General features: G+C 38.8%; 1 protein-coding gene across 2 annotated transcripts in view; it reads right to left on the bottom strand.

Moving 5' to 3' along the window:
* The window catches only part of RYR2 (ryanodine receptor 2), a 432,618-nt gene that overhangs the window by 387,567 nt on the left and 17,523 nt on the right, over positions 1-27,528 (bottom strand). For both annotated transcript variants that reach the window (XM_089897470.1, XM_089897471.1), the window contains exons 5-7: positions 23,437-23,536; positions 22,630-22,726; positions 217-291 (exon numbers count right to left, since the gene is read on the bottom strand). In XM_089897470.1, coding sequence (XP_089753596.1) covers positions 217-291; positions 22,630-22,726; positions 23,437-23,536 — 272 coding nt within the window. The remainder of the gene's footprint in view (positions 1-216; positions 292-22,629; positions 22,727-23,436; positions 23,537-27,528) is intronic.

The raw sequence follows: 27,528 nt of genomic DNA, 5'->3' as shown, positions 1-27,528 counted from the left end.
AAAAACAAATGAGGCTAAACGCAAAAGCAGATGGTATAAAATTGGTGCTTACTACCTGGTGAATGTAGGCTAGTGAAAGATAAATAAAGGCGGACGGTAAAAGAGGAGAGACTCTCCACTTTCTCAGGGTTTCATTTGCTTGCTGGTTGTTAGCACAAGAGCACTCGAGGTACTTTGTACCCGGAGCATCAGGCTGTATTTAGAAGTTCTACTTACGCAACTCTTAGCGTCTCTAGTCTCCACAGGGAGCGTGCGTGAACAGATACAGCACCACCTTCGTAATGAACAGTTCTGTTAAAAGAAATAAAAAGCCCAATTTTAACGTTGCATTCTTGGACTCAATTTTTCGAGCCAATTCAAAGAGAAAAGTAAATGGGAAGGCTTTGGAGAAACAGTAAAAGCTACTTTTTGGTAGGAGACAATATAACTGGAAATAAAAATAACAACAGTGACCTGAATAAACATTTGATTTAAACACATTCCTTCGTCTTTTACTCCCTCTCATCCCCTTCATCCCCTCTCCCTCGCCCTGGCCATTTTTCTCTCTTTATCCCAGTGAATACTCTCACCATTAAACTTAAGTCCATAAACATACTCCACTATGAGTCTAGGTGTAGTTTAATATATTTAACACATGCATATAATTATTTGCAATTCTAAATTCTTTCTAGACATTTAAAACATTTTAAAGAAATGTGAAAACACATTAATTTTAATGTTTCCATGACAATCTGTTAAATGATAAGAGATAGGAAAATGTAAACATCAATAAAATGTAAATATCAACAAAAAAGTCACACACACACACAGAAATTTCTTTGGATGTACATCACACATACCAAAATTCCAAAGCTCTCGTAATAACAATTTGTTAATATGTCAGACGTGATACAAAGTAATGTGCATACATTATCCAAATTGGTCTCTATACCATCCCCTTGAGATTGGTTTAAGGAAAACAAAACTTGTTTCCTGTTTCTTTCCCAACTGCTCACCATCTCCCTCTCCACTGGGTCTCTTAATCAACCAAACACACATAACCCTGTCCAGTCACAAACATAATAACGTGTGACCATATTTTCCTCCCCTGCTTCCCTTGCTTTTCTGCCTCATTACCACCTCCTCTTAATCCTCAGTGCACTCAATCTTGTCTGCAGACCCACTTCTCCACTGAGACAGATTTAGCTGAGGCCATCAAATGACCTTCATGTTACCAAATCCAGTGGACTTATTTATTTTAAACACTTTGGAAAACCCTACTGCTTTGACAGTTTTCCTAACACCATTCTCGCCTGCATTCCTCTTACCTACTCAGATATTCCTTCTCATTCTATTTTTATTGTGGTACTTTTCAAAGACACACAAAAGTAGAGAGAATATTATAATAAACCCCAATACACCCAGCACATAGTTTCAACAGTGATCAATATAGGGCCAACCTTGTTTTACCTATAACCACAAGTTATCCTTCGACATACAACCTCCACATAAAATAATACAAAAGTATTTTTCTATACTTGATATACATATATGTAAAATTTGTTTTTACTGGGCTTCCCTGGTGGCGCAGTGGTTGGGAGTCCGCCTGCCGATGCAGGGGACACGGGTTCGTGCCCCGGTCCGGGAGGATCCCACATGCCGCGGAGCGGCAGGGCCCATGAGCCATGGCCGCTGAGCCTGCGCGTCCGGAGCCTGTGCTCCGCAACGGGAGAGGCCACAACAGTGAGAGGCCCGCGTACCACACACACACACACACACACACACACACACACAAATTTGTTTTTATGAAATACCCATTCACTGTTCAAATTTTCCCAATTCTCTCAAAAATGTCTTTTTCAGATTGAAGTAATGTCATTTGCAGCAACAAGGATGGACCAGGAGATTATCATACTATGTGAAGTAAGTCAGACAGAGAAAGACAAAAATCATTATATCGCTTATATGCAGAATCTAAAAAAAAAGATACAAATGAACTTATTTACGCAACACAAACAGACTCAGAGACTTGGAGAAGGAACTTATGGTTACCAGGAGGGAAGGGTTGGGGGTAGGGATAGTTAGGGAGTTTGGGATTGACATATACACACTACTATATTTAAAATAGATAGCCAGAGGCTTCCCTGGTGGCGCAGTGGTTGAGAATCTGCCTACCGATGCAGGGGACACGGGTTCGTGCCCTGGACCGGGAAGATCCCACATACCGCGGAGCAGCTGGGCCCGTGAGCCATGGCCGCTGAGCCTGTGCGTCCGGAGCCTGTGCTCCACAATGGGAGGGGCCACGACAGTGAGAGGCCCACGTACCGCAAAAAATAAATAAATAAAATAAAATAAAATAAAATAGATAACCAACAAGGACCTACTGTATAGCACAGGGAACTCTGCTCAATACTTTGTAATAGCCTAAATGGGAAAAGAATTTGAAAAAGAATAGATACATGTATATGTATAACTGAATCACTTTGCTGTACACCTGAAACTAACACAACATTGTTAATCAACTATACTCCAATATAAAATAAAAAATTTTTAAATGTAGCAAAAGCCATAGAAAACAGAATGATCAGGCATCCTACCGAGAAGCATGAGGTAATCATTCTCAGGTTAACTTGCTTTCAAATTTTATTCTTTTTTAATAATGAATCTACTTTTATCCATCATGTCACAGGATGGGAAAAATCTGAATAAATTGCTCTTCAAGGAAAAAAATGTCTTTTTCTTTCTGTTGCTTTTTCAAATCAAGATCCAAATGAGATGCATAAATTGGTTTGGTGTCTTTATTTTATTCTAGAACAGTTCTCCCTTCCTCTTCTCTTTTCCTTCTTGCCATTTATTTGTTTACAAAAAAACTGTATCACTTGTCCTGGAGTATTTTCTACATTCTGAATTTTGCTGATAACATCCTCACAGTGTTTTTTAACATCTGCCTCTACGTGATAGATCTAGAAATCTAGAAACTTACTCAGGTTCAAGTTTATGATTCTTTGGCAAGAACATTTCAGAAATTGGTGTTTGCCTACCTATTACATCACATCAGGAGATAATAATGACTACTTGTTTTTTTTTTGTTTTTTTTTTTTTTTGGCGGTACGCGGGCCTCTCACTGCTGTGGTCTCTCCCATTGCGGAGCACAGGCTCCAGACGCACAGGCTCAGCGGCCATGGATCACAGGCCCAGACGCTCCGCGGCATGTGGGACCTTCCCGGACCGGGGCACGAACCCACGTCCCCTGCATTAGCAGGCAGACTCTCAATCACTGCGCCACCAGTGATGACTACTTGTTTATCTTTTTACATTAAACTTGATTCAGGATCACCCTGATCCATCCATTATAACCTAAGAATTTTAGGTACATCAATGACCAGGGTCCTCAGTAGGGGCTTTTAATGGTGGTTGTGAATATAATCATGTGGATAGCTTTTAAAATCCTGAAACCTTGCCCTCACCACTGGCCAATTAAGCCAAATTTGGAGTCAGGTGTTTTAAGAGCTCCCCAGCTGGTCGTAAGGGGGAGCCAAAGTTAGGAAACTATGGCCTACCCGTCTCTAAACAGTAGCACTACTGACACTTTGGTCCAGGTAGTTTTTTGCTGTAGGGGGCTGTCCTGTGCACTGTAGGATATTTTTCACATCCCTGGCCTCTACCCACTACATACCAACAGTAGCCATCTAAGCTGTGATCCAAGTTGTGGAGATATATATATATAAAAATCTTAATATATAGAATATGTTATATAAAAATACATTCATATATATGTGTGAATATGTGTGTGTGTGTGTGTGTATATATATATATATATAATTTTATAGAAAGAATTTACTATAAGGAGTCTGCTCATGCAATCATGGAGGCTGACAAGTCCCAAGATCTGCTGCAGACCCAGGAGAGCTGATGATACAAGTTCCGGTCCAAGCCCAAATACCTGAAAACCAGGAGAGCCAATGGTATAGTCCCATTCCAAAGACTGACAGGTTCAAGATCCAGGAAGAGCTGATGTTTCGGTTTCAGTTCAAAGGTAATAAATGATTGATGTCTCAGCTCAAAGGCAGTTAGGCAGAAAGAGGTCCCTCTGATTCATGAAGAGTCAGCCTTTCTGTTCTATTCAGGCCTTTAACTGATTATATGAGGCCCACCCACAGGAGGGAGAGCAATCTGCTTTACTCAGTCTATAGATTTAAATGGTAAACTCATCTAAAAACACCCTCACAGAAACACCCAGAATAATTTGATCAAATTAGTCTGATCAAATATCTGGATACTATGTGGCCCAGTCAAGTTGACACATAAAATTAAACACCATAATAACTGAGAGAAAGTCCAACTTATCTATTTATATTTCTAAATCTGGAATTAATATCTACATTGTGAGTGATTCCTTTTTTTTCTCCCCAAGATAACTACAGATAAATTCAGAGTGTTTCCGAACACTTGGATCATCCCAAAAACGTTAGTTTGATCAGTGAAGCATGAGCAAAAGAATTGTCTTATACATGAATTACAAAAATAACAATTAGGTCATTTTCAATTTACTTTTGTTTCTTCAACATAAGGAAGCCTTAAATTTAGTATATTATTTTAACACTGGACAGCTCATAGTCAATTATTACTGCAGTACCACAGACACCACCTTTTTTTTCCCTCCAAGTGAACTATTTCTTTTAACATTTACCATATGACCTTAAAGCAATGGGGATAAGGGATGTTGTCATTAGTGTTCTACTTTTTGAACACATACTGGTTTCTTTCTTGTCCAGAGAGAGGCTAGAGTGTGTAACAAACGCTGAACAACAAAAGAGGGAACAAAAATAATACAAGAAAATGTAATCAGTCACATCCAATTTTGATGATGAATCAATTACACACGTTAAAAATAAAGAAGAGTAGTTTACTGGCTTCTAAAGATTGACATGCTTATGTAGAATTCAGTGGGGACAAAGAAGTCATATCACTGTATTTTAGTTACTGCAATGGAGAGCAGTAAAATAATATCAGAATTCTTCATTTTTCCAAACTTGATGTTCAATAAATGAATGACAGACCACAGAACTAAATTCTCTTTTTAAAAATGTTTTTTTAAATCCTAACGAAATAGACTTTAAAAGTCATAATTGGTATCCATAGGAACTATCACTACTTTTTACCTCAAAAGAAATGTGCTGCTTTAATCCATGTAGCAAAAATGATTAGTTTTCTCCTTTTGTACACATAAGTTTATTAATTTAAAGTATCACCGAACATTCATAAAATCCATCACATGCACAGGCTAAAGAATAAAAACCATGTTATCATATCGATAAATGCAAAAAGCATTTGACAGAATCCCACATCCATTCACAGTGAAAACTCTTAGAAAACTAGGAATAGGAGGGAACGTCCTCAACTTCATGAAGATCATCTACAATCAACATCATTCTTAATAGTGAGAAACTAAATAATTTCCCCCTAAGATACAGAAAAAGGCAAGAATTTCCCCTCTCACCAATCCTTTTCAACATTGTACTAGAAGTATTAGCTAATGCAATAAAACAAGGAAAAAAAGGTATGTGAATTGAGGAGAGAAAAAAAAAAAACAACTGTTTTCTTTTGCAGATGACATGACGGTCTATGTAGAAAATCCCAAAGAATCAACAACAAAAATAAAAATCCTGAAACTAAGAAGCAATTATAGGAAGGTTACAGGATAGAAGATTAATGGAAAGATTAATGGACAAGCTCAACTTTCTTATATACCAGTGATGAACAACAAAAAATTGAAATTAAAACACAATACTATTTATATTACCACCGAAAGGAAAAGAAAGGTATATTTCTTACAAAATATGTACAAGATCTATATGAGAAAAACTACAAAAGTCTGATGAAAGAAATCAAAGAGTAAATAATTGGAGAAACATTCCACATACACAAACAGGAAGACTCAATACTGTCAAGATATCAGTTTTTCTCAACCTGATCCATAGATTCAACTCAGACCCAATCAATAACCCTAGGAAACTAATCAGTTATCTTCAAAGCAATTCTAAAGTTTATACAGAAAGGCCAAAGACCCAGAATACCCAACACAATATTAAAGGAGAACAAAGTTGGAAGAACGACACTACCAAACTTCAAGACTTACTATAAAGCTACACTAATGAAGATGGTGTGGTCCTGGTGAAAGAGCAGACAAATAGATAAACGGAACAAAACAGAGATCCCTAAAATAGGCTCATACGAATATAGTCAACTGGCCTTTGACAAAGGCACAAAGGTGCTCCACTCCTTCCAATGAAAAAAGGATAGTCTTAAATAGGTAAAGTACAGGAGATTTTTAAGGCACTGAAACTATTCTGTGTGCATTACAAGGGTGGATATATGTCATTATACATTTCTCAAAACCCAGAAAATACACAAAACTAAAAGTGAATCCTAATGTAAATAACGGACTTTAATTAATACTAATGTGTCCATATTGACTCATCAGTTGTAAAGGAAGTACCACACTAAAGCAACATTTTAATAATAGGAAAACTGCAGAGGAAGGTCTGGAAGGGATATGTGGGAAGTATCTGTACTTTCTGCTCAATTTCTTTGTAAATCTGAAACTCCTCTAAACAATAATGCTTATTAAAGCCACAGTAATCAAAACAGCATGTTATTAGCGCAGAAACAGATATATAGATCAATGGAAGAGAATAGGGAGACCAGAAATAAACCAATGCATCTATGGTCAATTAATCTATGACAAAGGAGGCAGGAATATACAATGGAGAAAAGACAATCTCTTCCACAAGTGGTACTGGGAAAGCTGGACAGCTACATGTAAATCAAAGAAATTAGAACACTCCCTCACACCATATACAAAAATAAGCTCCAAATGGTTTAAAGATCTAAATATATGACATGACACCAAAAAACTCCTAGAAGAGAACATAGGAAAAACATTCTCTGACATAAGTCGTACCAATGTCTTCTTACAGCAGTTTCCCAAGGCAAAAGAAATAAAAACAAAAATAAACAAATGGGACCTAATCAAACTTAAAAGCTTTTGCACAGCAAAGGAAACCATCAACAAAACAAAAAGACAACATACGGAATGGGAGAAGATACTTGCAAACAATGTGACCAACAAGGGGTTAATATCCAAAATACGCAAAGGGCTCATACAACTCAATATGCAAAAAACAAACCCAATCAAAAAATGGGCAGAAGACCTAACGAGACATTTTTCCAAAGAAGAGTTATAGATGGTCAAAAGGCACATAAAAATATGTTCAACATCAGTAATTATTAGAAAAATGCAAATCAAAACCACAATGAAATATCAACTCACACATGTCAGAATGGGTATCATCAAAAAGTCTACAAATAATAAATGCTGGAGAGGGTGTGGAGAAAAGGGAACCCTTGTACACTGTTGTTGGGAATCTAAATTGATGCAGTCACCATGGAAAACAGTATAAAGGATATTTTTAAGGATAAAAAACTAAAAATAAAGCTAACATGTGATGCAGCAATCCAACTCCTGCGTACATACCCTGAGAAAATAAAAACTCTAATTCGAAAAGATACATGCACCTCAATGTTCACAGCAACACTATTTACAAGAGCCAAAACATGGAAACAACCAAGTGCCCATCAACAGACGACTGGCTTAAGAAGGTGTGGTAGATGTATACAATGGAATACCACTCAGCCATAAAAAGAATGAAATATTGCCATTTGCAGCAACATGGATGGGCCAAAGAATATTATGCTTAGTGAAATAGGTCAGACAGAGAAAGACAAACACTACATGCTATCACTTTTATGGGGAATCTAAAATATAATGCAAATGAATCTATACACAAAACAGAAACAGACTCACAGACACAGAAAACAAACTTATGGTTACCAAAAGGGAAAGGTGGGGAGGGACAAATTAGGGATATGGCATTTAACAGATACAAATTATTATACATAAAATAGATAAGCAACAAGGATTTACTGTACAGTATAAGGAATTATATTCAATATCTTGTAATAACCTATAATGGAACATAATAAAAAAAATAACTAAACCACTATGTTGTACACCTGAAACTAACACATTATAAATCAACTATGCTTCAATTTCAAAAGTCTTAATTTTTAAAAATCACTTATTTAATTTTTTTTTAATATTTATATATTAGGAGAAATTATACTAGGACTATACTAGGAAGAAAATGAAGAGGATGATTACAAAATTTAGCCACTTTTATGCTTTTCTTTTGTTTGGAAAAATATCACATTTTACTAGATTGGCAGGTTGGCAGTTACTTTCTTTAAGCACTTTTAAGCTTACATCCAATGTCTCCAATTGTCTCTTACTTGAAGTGAGCTGTAAATCTTACTGTTGTCCCCTTAAAGATATCACGTCTTTTTTCTATCTGTTTTTAAGTGTTTAATTTTGTGTTTACTTTTCAGTACTTTTAGTCTGATGTAAGTGTGGTTTCTCTTCATTTGTCTTACTTAGGGTTCATAGTTCTTGAATCTGTGGCTTAATATACTTAGTCAGTTGTGGAGAATTCTTAAGCAACTGTAGTAAACACTGCCTGTGCCTTGTGTACTTGCAAGCACTCTTTTTCTTGTTCTCTGTCTCCCTCCTGCTTTCCTTCTCCTGCTGCCTCCCTCCCTTCTCCATCCTTTTATTTTGGAACTCCAATACATGTACGATAGACCATTCATTATTTACCATGTATTTCGTATGCTCTTTTTCATATTTCCCAATCTTTTGACTATCAATGTTTCAGTATTAGGTCAGAATATTTCTTCTGACATTATTTCCAGTTCAATAATTCTCTTTTCAGCTATGTTGAAGCTGATATTAAATCTATCTGTTCTAATATCAGTTATTTTAATTTTCAGTTTTAGAATGTCTATATGACCCCTTCTTATAGTTACCAGTTCTCCACCAAATTTTTTCACCTGGTCTTTTAATTCTTAGATAATAATCATAAATATTTTAAATTCTACTTGCGATAACACTATTATCTGTGTATCCATGACGTGTATGCCTTTTTCTATAGTGTGTTTGCCTTTGCTTTTCAGGTGGGTCCCATCTTATACGCCTGTGCTGTATAACAAAGAATTTGGCTGACCCATGCCCCTGGTTCCTAGAAGGGAGGTTCTAAACCCTTGAATTTCCCAAGTGATATAAGAGACTATGTTTTTCATGAGCCTCTTAGATCACACCTTCATTTATGGTAATGGGGGCACTCGTCGTGGGCCCCCAGATAGCTTCAGTAAGAGGGTTGGCCATGCTGGAAAGACAAATCAGATGACCAGAGGGTCGGAAGTTTGATCCAGCCTGACCTCTGAGGAGTGAAAGTGTGGTAGAGATTAATTAAATAATTTGAGTACATGATTGAACTCAAACACTCCTACATAACAAAACCCCAAGAAAAACACTCTAGGACAAAAGCTTGACTGAGCTTCCTGGATGATGGACACGATGATGTGCCAGGAGAGTAAGAAGTCTTGATCCACAGGTACAGGGAAAAGAAACTCTACATTTGAAACCCTCCCAGACCTCGCCCTATACATAGCTACATCTGGCCCGATTTGTAATCCTTTATAATAAAATTGTAATCATTAAGTACAGCACTTTCCTGAGTTCTTAAATCTAAAGGGGTTATGGGAACCCCCAAATTTGTAGCCAGTTGTACAGCAGTACAGATGGTCTGAGGACCACCCCTCTCCTTGTGGCTGTTGTCTGAGATAAGGGCAGTTTTGTAGGGAACAAAGCCCGTAATTTGTATGATCTATTAATTCTGGGGAGTTGGTGCCAGAACTGTACTGCAGTACATCAGTCAGGGTTGAAACAAAATAGCGTGTTTAATTTTGATTATTAGATACAGTATATGTAAAACACAGAAATCACTTGAGTTTTTTGCGTTAGTCCCCCAGCCCCCAAAGATGTACTTTTGCTTCTCACAGGTAAAGTAATCTAGGGGCACCAGCAATCCCACATCATCTTAATCCAAATGGTAATTAATATTATTTGAGGCTGAGTTTCAATACTTGCAAGGGTTGCTCTATTTCCAGTTCATCACTGCTTCAAGGGTATAGTTCTTTGAGTTCCCTCCTAAAGTGCCTCTTCTTTGGTGGGTCTTGTACTACCACTTTTGATCCACTTGCGCTCTGATGCTTCCAACAGCTCTGCCCCACTTCTGAGCCACTCAGCCACTGCAATCCCCTGGAGAGAAGAAGCTTCCTCAGATGCCGAACTCACTCCTCCGTCTCCTATTTTGGGAACCTGGCTCCACACATTTTCACTACTTTTTTAGCTCTCAATTATCTTTGAACAGATTTTTGGTTTTTCTCAGAGGGAAACATGGCTTGGAATAACCTCATCTACTATTGTTATCACCATCACTTAAAACAATTCTCTTTAAAATACAATTATTTTCAACTTTGAGTCCATCAAGCTAGTGTGGAATTCAAGCACTTATTTTGTTTTGTTTTGTTTTTGTTTTGTTTTGTTTTTTGCAGTACGCAGGCCTCTCACTGTTGTGGCCTCTCCCGTTGTGGAGCACAGGCTCCAGACGCGCAGGCTCAGCGGCCATGGCTCACGGGCCTAGCCGCTCCATGGCATGTGGGATCTTCCCGGACCGGGGCATGAACCCATGTCCCCTGCATCGGCAGGCGGACTCTCAACCACTGCGCCACCAGGGAAGCCCTCAAGCACTTATTATTGTTGCTGGAGTAGTACAGTAATCTCGGACCTTGGGGAGTAAGCCCAGTTCATCTGTTAGATCTTCTAAGCGCAGGGCTCTACTTACATGCTCCTGTCCAGTCTGAGGGCTGATGCTTTCCATTTACTTGAGAGGCTCAGGACATTTTGCTCAAGTGAAAAACCCTACAGCCACTGCCCTCTGAGTCTTGCCATCTCCTGATAAGCCAGGATGAAATGGGGAGTAGCAAGTTCTCAGGGAGAAGAGTACTGGTCAGCCTGAAAGTGGAACTCAGAAAACTCTGCTCCCTCCCCAGTCTCTATGAATGCTTTAAAAAAAAAATTTTTAAGATAACCATAGATTCACATGCTGTTGTGAGAATATAGAAAAATCCCTTGAACATCTGACTGGTTTCCCTTAATAGTAATATTTTTCAACTCTAATATAATAGTTACATATATACATAACCTTAATAGTTACATGTGTAACTATTATATATGTAATATATATGTAACTAATAGTTATATATGTAATGTAACTATTACATATACATGTAACTATGTATTACATATATATGTAACTGTTACCTATATATGTACTATTATATATGTAACTATATTTTAAAACTATAGTATAATAGTTACACATATATGTAACTATACATATATTCAAGTTACATACATATGTAATTGAATATATATATATATAACGGTTTTTCAAGGAAGATATTGAATTTGATACAATCCCCTGATCTTATTAAATTTCTCCAGTTTTGCTTATATTCATTTGAGTATGTGTCTGTGTGTGCGTATTCAATTCTATACCATTTTATTAACTGTGTAACTTCCTGGAACCCCATCATTGTAAAGGTCCTACACCACAAGGATGCCTCACATTGCCCTTTTCCAACTAAACCTACCTCCCTCTCACTCCCCTCTCTTGCTTCCCTCACCCTGGATAACCACTAATCCGTCCTCCAGTTCTAAGATTCATTTCAAAAATGTTATAAACATGGACTCACACAGTATGTGATCTTCTGGGATTGACAATTTTCACTCAGCATAACCGCCGGGAGATCCATCGCAATTGTTATGTATCAATAGGCCATTCCTTTCTACTGCCCAGCAGCATCCCATGCTATGGTTGTACTGCAGATTGGATAACCATTCCCTTGATGAAGGACATCTGGGCTGATTCCAGTTTTCAGCTATTACAAATAAAGCTGCTTTACACTAAGTATTTGTGAAGAAGTATTTTTGTGAACACAGTTTTTGTTTCTTTGAGATAAACACCCAGAAATGCAATTGCTAGGTCGTATGGCAGTGCATGTTTAGTTTTTTAAGCAGCTGTCAAAATGTTTCCCAGAGTGGCTATACCATTTACAAGCAATTTATGAGCGATCCAGTTTCCCTGCATCCTCGCCAACATTTGGTTATCAGTATTTTGTTTTGTTTTAGCCATTCTGATAAGTGTGTAGTGATAGCACCTGGTGGTCTTGTATTTCCATAATCGCTAATGACGCTGAACATCTTTCCCTGTGCTTACTTGCAATCTGTATGCCCTTTCAGTGAAACCACCGTCCATGTTTTGCACCCATTTTCTAATTAGGTTGTTTGTTACTGTTGAGCTTTGAGAGTTCTTTCTGTATTTTCAGATTATTTGTCCTTTGTTGGACATATGATTTGCAAATATCTTTGGCCAGTCTATAACTTATCTTTTCATCCTCTTCACAGGGACTTTCACAGAATAAAATTTTCTCATTTTGATGAGATCAAGTTATTAATGTTTTCCTTTCATGGACATGTTTTTGATGTCAAGTTATAAACTCTATGGTCTCAAAGATGTTTTCCTAAATGTTTTATAGTTTTATGTTTTACATTTAAGCCCATGATCCATTTGAATTAGATTTCATATAAAGTGTGAGGTTTGGGCTGTGGTTCATGTATTTTTGGCTTATGGGCGTCCATTTGCTCCACATGAGTGTGTTCTGAGTCTGTGGCAAAATCCTTTCTTCTCTTCTTTTTCTGTCAGAGGGAATCTCTCTCTCCCTGTGTGCAAGACACTAAGCATAACAACCTCCTTGGATTTAGTCTTTAGGGAATAAAAGTCAGGAAGGGAAGTGCCTTCTAGAAAAGTTCAGCTTTCTGCCAACTCTCAAACCTCCCCTGAGGAGAAAAGTGCACTGGGACTGCTAGCTGCTTAAGTGGAGAAAAATAATAGGAAAAATACTGGGAGAAAACATACGTTAACATCACAAAAATTCCCTCGCAGGCAAAAGTTTTGCATGTTGGCAAGTATGTGAGTTTTCTCTGAAAAAATCCATAACATACATCATACTGTCAAAATATCCACAAACCACCCCACCAGTTTGTTTAAATCACTGTCTTCAAGGCTCAGACTCCTGCTGTAGGAATAGGGATTCTTCCCTGTGGAGTGACGTGAAGTCAAGATGCTTCCAGTAGAGAAGGCTCTTAGCCAAGGATGTGGGACTCATAGGCCTCAAAATAGTGTTCTGTTCATTCAGGTTGGTCGGCAGACAATAATCTTTTACGAGTCACTGAAATCCTACAAACGGGGACCTCAAACCCCTCTGAATTAACCAGAGCGGTTCTCAATGCATGCATCCCACTGCTCTCCTTAAACAACCTACAAGGAAGTGCATGACTTTTTTTTCTCCATTAATTTCTTTCACAAACACAAAACAATCAGCATTTGTGTGCAGATTCCCATATATTTGTCACTCTACGAAAGGGGTACAAAAATGAATGATACAATCCTGGCTGAAAACTAAACAGAAGAGATGAACACACACACCAGTAAAGATAATAAATGGCAGTATGTGATATATGCCATTTACCTGGGGCAGTTAAAGACACAGACAATTCTACTACCAACACGTCCTCAACCAAATTAAGTTCCGTGTGGTAATGTATTACCAGACCCTGGATGTTGAGGATTCACCTATGAATCCTTTGAAAAACAGAAGAATTACTCACACACAATTTCCATTGAGAGTTGATACTGAATGGCAGGTTCAAAACAATTATGGGGAAGAGAAGCTTGTTCTACTAACTTACAGGCTGGCGAAAGTATCACCTCAAAATCAAAGGTCAGCACAGATTCCTCCTTGTCTAATCCTCCTCAACAGGTAGAATAGTAAGATACGTTTTCTACGATCTCATTTTTTTATAGCCAGCACACATTGAAATGCCTAGAACATACAAGCCCTCAATAAGCATTAAAGGAATTGAAAAATAGACCCAGGATTAAAAGATTATTGCAGAGAGAAATTGTAAGTGTTTCAAGTTTACACATTTTCTCAGTAGGATTTCTGCTTGCACACCAGTCTACTACGTAAGGGCCTAAGAGATTGTTTGGCTGAGCAGCTAAGCCCCAGGCAAGCTCCCAGGAACCTCTTCATAGTAACAGAGAAATCAAAAGTATATGCCTATACAACACTTAGAGAAGCATCACATATTTACTCAGGACTGAGTTTGTGATATTTCTATTCAAGTTACTGCACACGGGGAAACAGGTATTGAGACAGGACATGGATGGGCCTCAGGCTGAGCAGTTTCTCCCCTGTGGACAGAAACTCCATAACAGCAGAAACTCCATAAAAGCAGGATGATAGAGGAGGCTGGGCCCTGCCCAGATAAAAGACCACATAATCCTCATCCTCGCAGTCAAGGAGACCTTCCTGACTACACACCCACAGACAGGCTCCTTGGAGGTCAAAAAGGGAGGTGGCGCCACCCCACAGTAAGTGATGCCAACTACCCATAGGCCTCTTTGCTAGAATCCATCTTGGCTAAGAGATGTGCGCGCACACAGAGGAAGGACCCTGAGGTAGACCAAATACGAACTCAGAACCAGGCAAAGCAAGATGACTGGTCAAAGGAAATCCGGAAGAAATGCCCCATAACAGTGATTCAAACTACCACAAGGGTGCGACTCTCTCTCTCTGAGCCACCTGTGTGTCTATCCACACGTACTGTACTCTTTTTCCTCCTAATAAACACTTTACTTGCTTCACTGCTTTCCACCTCTATGTGGAAATTCATTTCTACGCAGCTGATGGGCCAGGGACTTGTCACTGGCCACCGGCCACTGGTTCCTGGTGGTCTAGTGGCTAGGATTCAGCGCTCTCACTGCCGCTGCCCAACCTCAGTCTCTGGCCGGGAACTGAAATCCTGCTTCAAGCTGCTGCAGGCCGAGGCCACCCAAGATCAGTATGTTTTGAGATGTCACGTCTGCATAAAATATAAATGAATAATCGTGGATTAAAAACAATAACATCCTTAGACTCTGAATCCATATTAAAGAGTCACATAAATAGGACTAGAGCAGAAAAACAACAACAAACATTTGCTACTTTTACTTTTCACTCCGTAGGGAATACAACACAGCCACAAAGGAATTTGGAAATTTAAAGAAAGCGGAAGCTTTTCTTTTCTTCCTGAAAGATATTGCTTACACCTAGATTAAGTTAAGAAACTAAACGTGGACCAGTAAAAACGGTCTTAAATTTTCACTGAGAAAATAACTGGGAGATTTCTCTTTCTCAGTGTTGATTGTTAATCTATTGTCTCTTGCCAGTCACTCATTTTCAGTGCATCCAACACCTCAATTGTTTTTTTTTCATTTTTACTCTTATTTGGTGGCTCCAATTTCTGTGAATATTTTTAATCCTTTGCCTTCAAAGCTTGTATTTTGGAAAACAGTGCCTTCTAGCCCAGTCGTTCCTTGAGAGTGTGGCTCTAGACCAAGTCAGGCTGCTAAATGATGACAGGCTGAAGCAAGGCCAGGGTGCTCTCTGCAATCAGCAGGGAGGTTAAGTTTAGGGGAAAGACTGCATCTCTCTCCAGGGAGAAGAGGCAAAGAAGAAAATAATAGCTCTCCTTCATGTGCCTACTCTTCTAGCAAAACTATCTGGGAAACCTGTCCTATCCCCAGATGCAGGCTAAAGAGGTATACACAGGACATGAAGAGAAGGAAGAAAAGTTCTTATATGATAACTTGACCATTTTGGAGTAAAACAGCGCAGCTTCAGAAGCTTGCGCCGAGGTAGGTGACTGAGGGCATACAAACCCTGCGGGGTATTAGTCATCCAATTGTGTACGTAGACATAAACCACGCCTCTCCTTCTAAGCCAGACTGAGAGACACTTAATTCATTAGATAAAACCCATCTCATGCCTTATCAATTATTCACAAGTAAAGCTCATTGAATCATAATATTAAAAGGGGCATGAGGCAAAAATATTGTCATGCATACATACGGCATGGCTTTTGCCTGCTGAGTCATATTCTGGAAAGCAAATGTAGCATTTATTTCCAGACATTGTCAGAAACAATGACTTAATGGTCCTGAGTTTGAAAGGAACAAGACAGAGCAAGTATATGCCAAGAGTAATGCCTGGTAAGATGGAAACAGGACAACTTCTCTATCCACACTCAAGCCTGCCTGTGCTCTCTCTCTCTCATACACACACACACATACACACACACACCATCAGGTGTATTTTATCTATGCATGCATGGGTATGTGTGTGCATTTATAAACAAGCATATTTAAGTTTTTATTGTTACATATCCCCACTAGAATGTAAACTCCTTGAGAAAAGAGACTTTGTATCTTTTTAGATACTAACAACCCCAGCACCCAGAACATGGTGGTCATTCCACAGATTTTTATTAAATGAATAAAATTACCTATGAGCTATGTGGTAAAAACTGTTTTAACATACAAATAATGCTTTTCAAAAAACGTTCCCCTAATACCGGTTTCCACATCAGAGATCTCACATAATAATTCTGAATAACACTCCCCTAACTCATCTTTCTTAAAACTTATTAATTTAAAAGTATGACATACTTAATTCAGGTAGTGCATATTTAATCCATTAGTAAGCGTGTGTGCACATAAAGTAAATGCCTTTGTTGACATTTTATTGTATTCATGTAAAAATGGATGGAAGTAATAAGGTGCAATCCAGAGACAGAATCTAGAACAGAAAACATTCCCCATATAAAAGACTTTATGCTTGAAATGAAAACTGATAATCAAATTTCAAGGCTCCAGAATGAAATCTTTTTTTAAAGCAATAATTTAAAAGCTGTGTGGCATCCGACAGATCTCTTGCCAAGCAGCAGAGCTTTGTTTCTCCTTAATTTATCCCATCTCACTATTTGAAAAGTTTGAAAAAGAACAAAGAAATTACAATTCTACAGTTAACGTTCCGTGCATTTCTCCCTATCCCCTGCCTGCTCACAACATCTATAGATGATAATTTTACGACTTTTATTGTTGTTTAGACCAGTTGTATACTGGTAATTTTAGAGTCACACATCTTTCTGGAAAAATCTCAAGAAATTTAAAATAAAACCATAGTGATGCTTTACGTCACGAACATGTCAGAGTTCAATCCGTAAAAGCAACATGGGCAGGAAGTGTGGGGAAAATGTATGTTTAATTTAACTTTGGTAGGCTTCATTCTCCAATTCAATTCCATTTAACTGAATGGGACAATATATGCTCTTCGTTCTGGGGGTCTGGTTAACACTCCCATGAGAATGCACAGGAGCTCACATACATACACAGACCTAAGTGTGAAGAGGTAGTTAAAGATCGCTCCATCGGAGAGCGAGACCTGTGGTTGCCAAGGGTGGGTGGGGGTGGTGCGGAGGGATGGGGTGGGAGTCTGGGGTTAGCAGGTGCAAACTATTACATACACAATGGATACACAACAAGGTCCTACTGTAGAGCACAGGGAGCTATGTTCAATATCCTGCGATGAACCATAATGGAAAAGAGTACGGAAAAGAATGTGTACATATGTGTAATGGAATCACCGTGCTGTACAGCAGAAATGAACACAACCTTGTAAATCAATGATACTTCCATAAAATAGATTATATGATAATAAAAGGTCACTGCATCGGTATCTAGAACTATAGTACCCATCACCGAACTGCGTTTTCAACTGCTACAATTATAGTTCTATTATGTATATTCAAAACTTGTCATGGGAAGGGGGCATGAGCAGATTGACAAATCCACTTACTAACCCAGCATTTACGACCAAAATGGTCCTAAATTACTCAGAAGCAACTGTCACTTCTGGCCATCTCCTTAATCAATTCCACTGCTTCTTGTAACAAACCTGATTTGACTTTAGTTATTTAACTTTAATAACAGAACGTAATTGAGTGTGGCCAGATCATAATTAGTGTGAAGAATTATGAGTTAAAAGAAATCTTTATATATTTCCATGGAACTTCTCCAGCTCTCAGAAAGTCAAATTATTTTTACTTCTTTTTAAAAAATGAATCAAAATACATTTTTAAGGTTATCACTATGCGTTTTTCCCCCAATACAGATTCACATCAATTAAAGAAAGGCTGCCTCCTGGCTGTACCGTCCTTTGCCTTCCCCTCATTCTGTAAGACACTGAAGGGACTTAGCGTGAGGACAGGGGAAGATAAAGAAATTTCTACACACTGATATTAAGAAGGCTTGAAGGAATAAAGGGCTCTATAAATGTAAAATTTAAGGAATTACTTTTATCGTTACATACAAAAAATTGTTCAATCTCACTGTGTAATCAAGACATAGATAACTTTCAGTCTTAAGCAACATCCCTCAGGCTCCTGTTGCCTATTTCTGACTCATTTTCTCCCTCAAGTCATGAGGGAGAAAGGGATGTCATGAGGCATGTCAAGTCTGACATCCATTTTAATCTAATTTCACCCATGTAAACACGCCGTACAAGGGGCACTAAGGATGTGTTCTTACTGATATCACTACCTAGAAAGAGCTGCAATGTGTTGATCTGAATACATATTGAGATTAATTTGACACAGAAATGAATAACATTAAATCAAGAATAATACAGGACGGGGGACAGGAGCAGCCTTCAATATGCATGCAATGGGAAAGCAGACCCAGACCAATACCAAAATGTCTTTGACATTTCCCCTAGTTTTCTCTGTAATAACCAGCAATGTAAAGAATTACAGCAATGTAATAATAACCAGCAGGAGAGATGATCATATTAAGCGAAGTAAGTCAGACAGAGAAAGACAAATACTGTACGCTATCACTTACATGTGGAATCTACAAAAATGACACAAATGAACTTATTTACAAAACAGAAAGAGACTCACAGACTTAGGAAACAAACTTATGGTTACCAAAGGGGAAAGACGGCAGGGAAGGATAAATTAGGAGGTTAAGCTTAACATATACACACTACTGTATATAACATAGATAACCAACAAGGGCCTACTGTATAGCACAAGGAACTCTACTCAATATTCTGTAATAACCTATATGGGAAAAGAATCTGAAAAAGAATAGACATATGTATATGTATAACTGATTCACTTTGTTGTACACCTGAAACTAACACAACATTGTAAATCAACTATACTCCAATTTAAAATTAAAAAAAACAAATAAAAGGCATCCCCCCCAAAACAACCAATTAGCAGGAAATCTGCTCTGTAAGTATCATTTTTAATAAAACCCGTCTTTAACATACAGACTCTCTAATGTGCAGGAGAGGTGGAAAACTGCAGTCATTGCCCGCGAGCTTAGTCTAAGAAATCTGGGATCTATCCGACGCTGAATATTCTCATTTGGAAATGAAAAAACCCAACTGTTAAAATCTATGCTCATCCATTCCTGGCTTCTAAAGCTTAGCAAGAAGGAGGAGCCCTTCCCCACCTCTCACCTACCACATTCATTTCAAAACAGAAGAGGGTTTTCTTTGATATAGTTTAGCGTCTCTTCCCCTAAAATCTACCATACTTTCACCCACATGCCCAGGGTCCCTCAAACGTTCCCGTATCTGACTAAATGCTGCTCTTCTGTCTAAACAATAGTGATAAGATAACAACAACAATAATACATTTGTTGATCTCTTAATATACATCAAGGTTTTACACGCATTTTCCTACTGAACCTTCACGACAATCCCATGAAGTAACAGCTAACATTTAAGCTGCATTTCACAGAGGAGAAAAATCATGTTTAAAGAAATTAAGTCACACAAGTCACACAACTATTAGTGGCAGAGGCGAGGCCCAAACCCAGGTCTACAGCCCATTCTCTTAATTACAAATCTCTACAGTGTCTGTAGAAAGAGCATGTGGGCTCAAAGAATCACTTCGTTTCAAGCGTTTCATTTAACAAGTCAGAGACTAAAGATCCAAAAGACTATGGCACAACCTCGTTCTGCTCCTAAGTCTCTATGATGATATTATATCACTGAACGCATCTACACCCCAAGCCTCCTTTGGGTTCCATAACTAACTTCCCTGGCTCTCCACTTAACTACCATTCTGCCTCTCTTGAGCCTTTTCTTCACCTGTCAGTGTCTTAAATATCAGCCTTATCTAGGATTCCATCCTCAGCTCCCTCTCTAGTTAGTCTATTCCAAGGCTTTGCAGCCTTTTAAAGCAATGCCCAACTTGCTAAACATAACACTCTAGTCACTGTTCCTCCTTCTCTACCTAGGGCTCCCATTCTTTCAACTACCCGCTGTGCACTTGTGATTTATATCCAACCCAACCTTTGTCTAAGTTAAAGACTCAAAAATTCCAATTTCCCATAAACCCTTTATTTTATTTCCCATAGATCCTCTGTACTCACCAGTGTCCAAAATCTCACTCAGTCCTTTGTATCAAATCTGTCCATCTCCTACAATCTTTAACACCATTTCTCTTCCCTAGAGTCAGAAATTCTAGGGAGTTTCTCGCCTTTAAATCTGATACATTCTCTCACCGACCACATAGAGTTCACCCTTAAACGAGTCAATCTGACCCGAAATGTTTCTGGGCCAGGCTGTCCTATTCTAATGGCCACTCTCCAGGATAAGCTTCTCCTTTTCTCTCACATGAATGGCTTCATCAGCCTTCTCCGAGTTGGTTTCCCTGCTCCAGAATCTCTCCACCTCCGATCTAAGTTCTTCTTGTTCGTCAGAGACACTCTTTTCAAAGAGATCTGACCACGTCACCCCCTCCCCACACACTCCTTCCCAACTATCTCAGGGTAAAAGCCAACCCGTGGGAATGGCACTAATGAGCCTTCAGAAACTAAAAAGAGAACTACTATATGCCCCAGCAATCCCACTACTGGGCATATACCCTGAGAAAACCATAATTCAAAAAGAGTCATGTACCAAAATGTTCATTGCAGCTCTATTTACAATAGCCCGGCCTAAGCGTCCATCATCGGATGAATGGATAAAGAAGATGTGGCACATATATACAACGGAGTATTACTCAGCCATAAAAAGAAACGAAATTGAGCTATTTGTAATGAGGTGGATGGACCTAGAGTCTGTCATACAGAGTGAAGCAAGTCAGAAAGAGAAAGACAAATACCGTATGCTAACACATATATATGGAATTTAAGAAAAAAAATGTCACGAAGAACCTAGGGGTAAGACAGGAACAAAGACACAGACCTACTAGAGAATGGACTTGAGGATATGGGGAGGGGGAAGGGTAAGCTGTGACAAAGCGAGAGAGTGGCATGGACATATATACACTACCAAACGTAAGGTAGATAGCTAGTGGGAAGCAGCCACATAGCACAGGGAGATCAGCTCGGTACTTTGTGACCACCTAGAGGGGTGGGATAGGGAGGCTGGGAGGGAGGGAGACACAAGAGGGAAGAGATATGGGGATATATGTATACGTATAGCTGATTCATTTTGTTATAGAGCAGAAACTAACACACCATTGTAAAGCAATTATACTCCAATAAAGATGGAGGAAAAAAAAAAAAAAGCTGACCAAGTTTCCATGTCTAGTTTCCATGCTTCTTCCACCCTGCCCCTCATCAGTCGGGAATAACTGCAATTCCCAGTATACACTGCATCCCTCTGAGTCTTCTGTTTGGAATTAATTCCTCAGATAAACCGTCTTTTGAATTCCGTCTCATCTTTTCTATAAACCCTATCAACACACCATTAACATCTTCTTCCTAACCTACTAAAAGCAGCACTTTTCGTTTAGGGAATTTTTTGAGGCTCTGCATTTCATGCTTCACCATATGCTAGGTCTACCTGGGGAGAGGTAAGACTAGTACCCAGGTCTCAGAGTGACTCTTCCCAAGGTTAAACAGCTAATTAAAGAAGTACTAACTTTCTAAATGTTCTCTGTATCTTTCTTTAAACTACAAAAATAAATATTTATCAATAATAGTTATCTAAGTGATATGCTAATATTACGAGAAACCTCCACTAAAAGACTTAAAGCCAAGTAATAAATCACCCGGATCATGCCTTCTCTCACAATAATCGCTTATTTATGCATTCAACTTACCATATTCATCCATTAATTTGTGAGGCAAAATGGAACATTCAAATCACCCTCAATACTTTCATGGTTTTGTATTATTTGTGCACTTTTCCCCATGATCCAGGCTACTGCCATCTTGGCCCAATGCCAAATAATATTAACATAAGAGAGGTATTAAAATCACATAAAATATTAGGGAAAGTGCTCAATTTTATTATCTATCTCAGTAAATGGGAGGTAACAGAAAAAGGTCCTAAACCTTTGGGCAATTTGAGAAGTCTGAAACTGAACTGGAGACTAAACATTCCAGAAAGAGGATTCATCAAAACGAATGAACGTTTCACGGAAGTTTTAAGTAAGTGAATGTGTTCATTCCTCCCACTCAGTTTATTGTATTCACTGCTTCTCACCACGTTTTAATTATACAAGAATTTTCTGCAACTCTATTCATAGGTAGTCAAAACCATACATGAGAAAAAAACTACAGAGGAGGCCAGCAATGGATCGCTTCAGTGGACAGATGAATGACAGTGGCCCACTTTCTCTTATGCTAATGGCCTGAACAGGCAAATCCTTAATTTACAAAACTTATATCAAAACAAGAAAACGCAAGGCTCAAGGCGCTGGGCTCAGGTACCAACCTTCGCTGCTCTTCACCATGTTCTCCCGAAGGGACCGTGAGGCATTCATCCATGTGTCCATGAAGCAACCTGAGGACGTCACCACCAATCAGATACCCTAGAAGGATTGAAACGCAGTCACATTTGAGCTGTCATCATCAGATGTTGACAGCTGAACAGGTCATTGGCTCCAATCTCCTATTTTCCTAGACAGAGACACAGGAGTCCAGCAAGGCTTAAGTACCTGGCCAAAATCACAGAGATGCATGGTGCCACCTGCCTGCCACCTCTGAGCCCTGGGTTCCCAAGTCCCACAGTTAGTGATGTTCCCACGATTATACATGACCTCACCCTCATAAAACCCTCCACTAAACATGCAAGCCTGGATAGGCTCAGATTTGAACTTACATAAGCGAGAACAACCAGAACACACAGATATTTCCTGGGAAAAAACCCTGATGTACAAGCACTGCTGTGATCCAGTTCTAAGTCACACACCCTGGAAGATGAGAAATCTTGACAGTAGCCTGACTAAGCAATACCCTGAGGCCAAAACACTGGAGAAAATCACCCCTAGAAAGCTAGCATGTAAAACACACACAAAAATAAACTAAAGCTGACGGCAGCATAAAAATAAGAGGAGATAAACCTTCACACAAACTTCACTTTTAAATAGCAATTCAAATGAGTTTCTTAAATGTTATGTATCTGCATTACAGAACATTTTGACACCAACAGCTCTAATGAATTTACTCATTATCACAATCCCAAAGATGACTGCCAACTCTGCATCGGGGACCAGCCCCCTAATGGAAGTGGAGCTCTTACCTTGGGCTGCTTCACTTCCTGAGCTGATTGGGGCCACGCTCCAGAGGGTCTGCTGGAAAGCGGCGTCCACGTGCAGGCTGCCGTTGCCATAAGACAAGTGCTGCATTAGAAGCAAAAGAAGGCCATCACTACAGGCTCTGGGTAAGTCTCAACACGGAAGTGCTTCTGGAAACTCAAACTGAACGCTGCCAACGTGGGACTGTCCACAGATAGCCTCCGTTGCAATCCCATCACTCAAAAATGAAGAGACTAGTAGGAAAAAAATTGGAGTTTATATTTGACTTTAGGTATTTTTCAGCTTCCTTCTAAGAGTTACTACTTAAGCCACTAATCCGAAAACACAAACAAAATAGATTTATTTGTGAAAACAGACTATTTTGTTTTAAAGGCTTATTGATGGGCAAATTTGTACAGATAGTAGACCCTTGCCATTAAAATTATAATTAAGTTTTTACATATCACATTGTGACAGTGTGTTGACAATGAAGTAGGTTAAACCTACTGGACTAATGTGTTAGTTTCATGGGGTCCTTCAGGAACTTTTATCTACAATCTGATGTAATAGCCATTAGATGGCAATATTCCCTAATAGGTATCAAAAACCAAGACAATACATGTCCTTCAAAATTCAGACACTACAAATTTCAGATGTTCCTTCTTAAGTCAAATGTATTAAAAGAACATCGTATTTCACACCTTTGAGAGCCATCATTGATGAGTTCTGAAATGATAAGTAAAGAAAAACAAAATTATGAGTACAGACAAAGGACTTGCTTATTTCACTAACCATTACCTGGCTGCTGCTAGAATTTCAAACATGCAAAGAACAACCACCTTTTTTCTTGCAGTCATCTGAGTAAACATCACCAATATTCCTAGAATGTTCCTACAACACTTTCCAACGCTGATGACGGCCTAAGCTTTTTTTTTTTTTTTTTTTTTTGCGGTACGCGGGCCTCTCACCGTTGTGGCCTCTCCCGCTGCGGAGCACAGGCTCCGGACGCGCAGGCTCAGCGGCCATGGCTCACGGGCCCAGCCGCTCCACAGCATGTGGGATCCTCCCGGACCGGGGCACGAACCCGTGTCCCCTGCATCAGCAGGCGGACTCTCAACCACTGCACCACCAGGGAAGCCCCAGCCTAAGCTTTTAAAGACTTCAATTGCACTAGAACTTTCCCAGATATCTGACCTTCCTAGTTAGACAAACAGCAGTGACGGCATGCAGAGGCACACTGGTATATGCCACGAGCCTTTCAACATCCAAAGGTCTCTTCTGCCTAAATATACTAATCTCATGTCACCAGCATAGGTAGGCATTCGTTTTCTTTCTCTTAAAAACAAAACCCAAGACATTTGTGACATCTGCCATATATGTAATTATCTTATCAGCAATTTTCCAATCTATAAGATTAAAAGTGGATGCTTCACGTTTAGCAATAACCTGCTTACCCCTCTCCCATCTCAACCAGCTGTCTTTTTACGACCTCCTTTCCACCTGGACCTGTCATTCTTATGCAAAAATCCGGCTAAGATGTCTTTATTGAATTAATTTCTTCCCTAATATATTAAAACTCTTTAACTATTTACAAATAAATCATATGCCATCTGCTTCCACAAACAAGAAAAATATATTTTTCTTCATAGCCCTTATCACAGTGGGATCATTTAGTGTATTTTTCATTCTCCCTCTTGTAAGCTGACACGGGCTCACAACTGTATCCCTAGCATCTAGCAGGGTTACTCAATAAAGAAGTATGTGCAGAAGTGAATCAAATATTTAAAATCAAAGTAGCGTAAACTTTAAAAACATATTTTAAGTTATTCCATAAATGTTCCTATTTCAATGACCTGAGCCAAAATAACAGCACATACACACCAAAAAAAAAAAGTAAAAAAAAGAAACCTGTAAAACCATATGGATTTTATCAAACCATCAGAAGACGATTCCAAATACCAATGCTTATATTTTTACTCTTGAATTCAAGTGAAAGCTCATGCCATATTACGATAAATAGATTCGTTCATTCATCCTTGTTCATTGAATATACTATGTATAAAGCATTGTGCTAAACATTAATAGAACACATTCCCCACCGTGAGGGTGCTCGTAAGCTAGAAAGGTAAGTAAAATATATCCACAAAATGCTGTGAGTCAGTGTTTTGAAAATATTAGCTGAATTGTAATCAAAGTGCTACAGGAATTGAGAGAAAAGAACACTTGGACCAGCCTAACTGGAACACAGTTCATTGGGCTTCAGGACAGGTGGTATTTCCACAGGAGAGACAGGGTACCATGTGGGACGAGGCATTTGAAGAGCCAGTAGGATCATTTGGCCTGAGCGTCACATTTATATACTTAAGAGATGCTGTCTCCAAAAGTTTGTACATACAATGAATTTGCGTATGTGTATTAATAATGTTAATGCGCTAAGTGTAAATATTTTTTTAAAAATACCAAAACTTGTATAAACTACTTTGGAGATTTTCATTCTTAATACACCAGAAACCTTGTAATTGTAAGTGACCTGGGCTTTTTTGGTGCTGTAGGCTCTAATAAGGGAAATGGTACCCAAAGGGGCAGAGACACGGGAACATACAGCACAGCAGAGAGTTTCATCTTTGGGGCTTACAGCATATACTTAGAAAGAGAGTGAGAGATAGGCCTGCAGACAAAGCAGGTGTCAGATCAAGGACCTTATAGGCAATAAGGAGCTACTGCAGTGAAAAAACAATGGGAAGGGGGGAAAGACGAAAATGCAATCTTCAAATCATATCTAAGCCTAAAGGTACACAATAAATATAACCATAAAAAAAGGAAAATTTCAGTCTGTTGGAGAAAGTAAAAAAAAAATGTCCTTAAGATCATATTAAAGTTATCTAACCATTTAAAGTTATCTAAATCATGTCCACTCTTCTCAAGAAAATATTCTCTAGGCATAACTATTTTGGACGCTTCTATTTAATTTTGCCGCTTAAGCAACAAAGGGAAATCTGAGTAAGAATCACACAGGCTTGTGATGGTAAATATTCAGAATGCAGTAACAATTTCAGTTACTGACACTAACTAAGATGGGTTATCCTTAAAGCCCAAACAGATGTTGTCAGAGGTTGAAAGCAAAGCTGGCCTTAGGCTGAAATATGTAACTGCTCTAAAATTTACATACCCACCAGGAGCACTGCAGGCACTTTGGGGAGTGATCTGCTCTCTCCTATCACCTTGATTCTCATGTTAGTGACTCTCAAGTTCTCATGGACACACAAATCATCTGAGGATCTTGTCAAAAAAAAGGCAAATTTGAATTCAGGAGGTGTGAAGGGGGGGCCAACCAAGGCCACTGGTTCAAGAAGCATATTTTGAGTAACAAGGCTTTATATGATAGAAGCACGAAATCTCAGGAATAGAAAAGATATTATAAATCACCTCCCAGGAGTTCTCAACCTGGACTCCACTTTGATACTTTTAGTTTCCTTTGTAATCCAGTGTATATATTTTATACATTTTAAAAGATAATGAAACAAAGAGTCAGTAAGCTTTCTCCGACTGTCCGAAAGGTCCAAGGCACAAGAATTTCTAAGAATATCCGAATTCAACCCTTATCTGATGCATTTATTCACTCATTTATTTCTCTCATATTGTCAGGCACTTGGCCCTGGTGATGCAACACACTAGAAAAATGATCCTCCAGTGACAGGGAAAACAAGTAAACAAGATACATCACCCCTCAGACTTCACTTTTTTATTCTGAGAAAAAAACGAGGGACACAGAATAGATGCTCTTTCCAAATGGAACAGTCTATGATTCCATCACCTGAGCCACAGAGAGAAAAAAAAAAAAAAAGCTCAAGGTAAATAAATAAAAAATAAATTGGATGCAATCTAAGAAAAAAAAAAAAGAAAAAGGTCATGAAGAACCTAGGGGTAAGACGGCAATAAAGACACAGACCTAATATAGAGCATGGACTTGAGGATATGGGGAGGGGGAAGGGTAAGCTGTGACAAAGTGAGAGAGTGGCATGGACATATATACACTACCAAACGTAAAGTAGATAGCTAGTGGGAAGCAGCCGCATAGCACAGGGAGATCAGCTCGG

The sequence above is a fragment of the Delphinapterus leucas genome, chromosome 16 (genome assembly GCF_059928025.1).
Source record: "Delphinapterus leucas isolate spDelLeu-1000000601 "Yukka" chromosome 16, BTC_Dleu_Yukka2, whole genome shotgun sequence".
NCBI lineage: Eukaryota > Metazoa > Chordata > Mammalia > Artiodactyla > Monodontidae > Delphinapterus > Delphinapterus leucas.
This window is presented reverse-complemented; position numbering and strand designations above follow the sequence as displayed.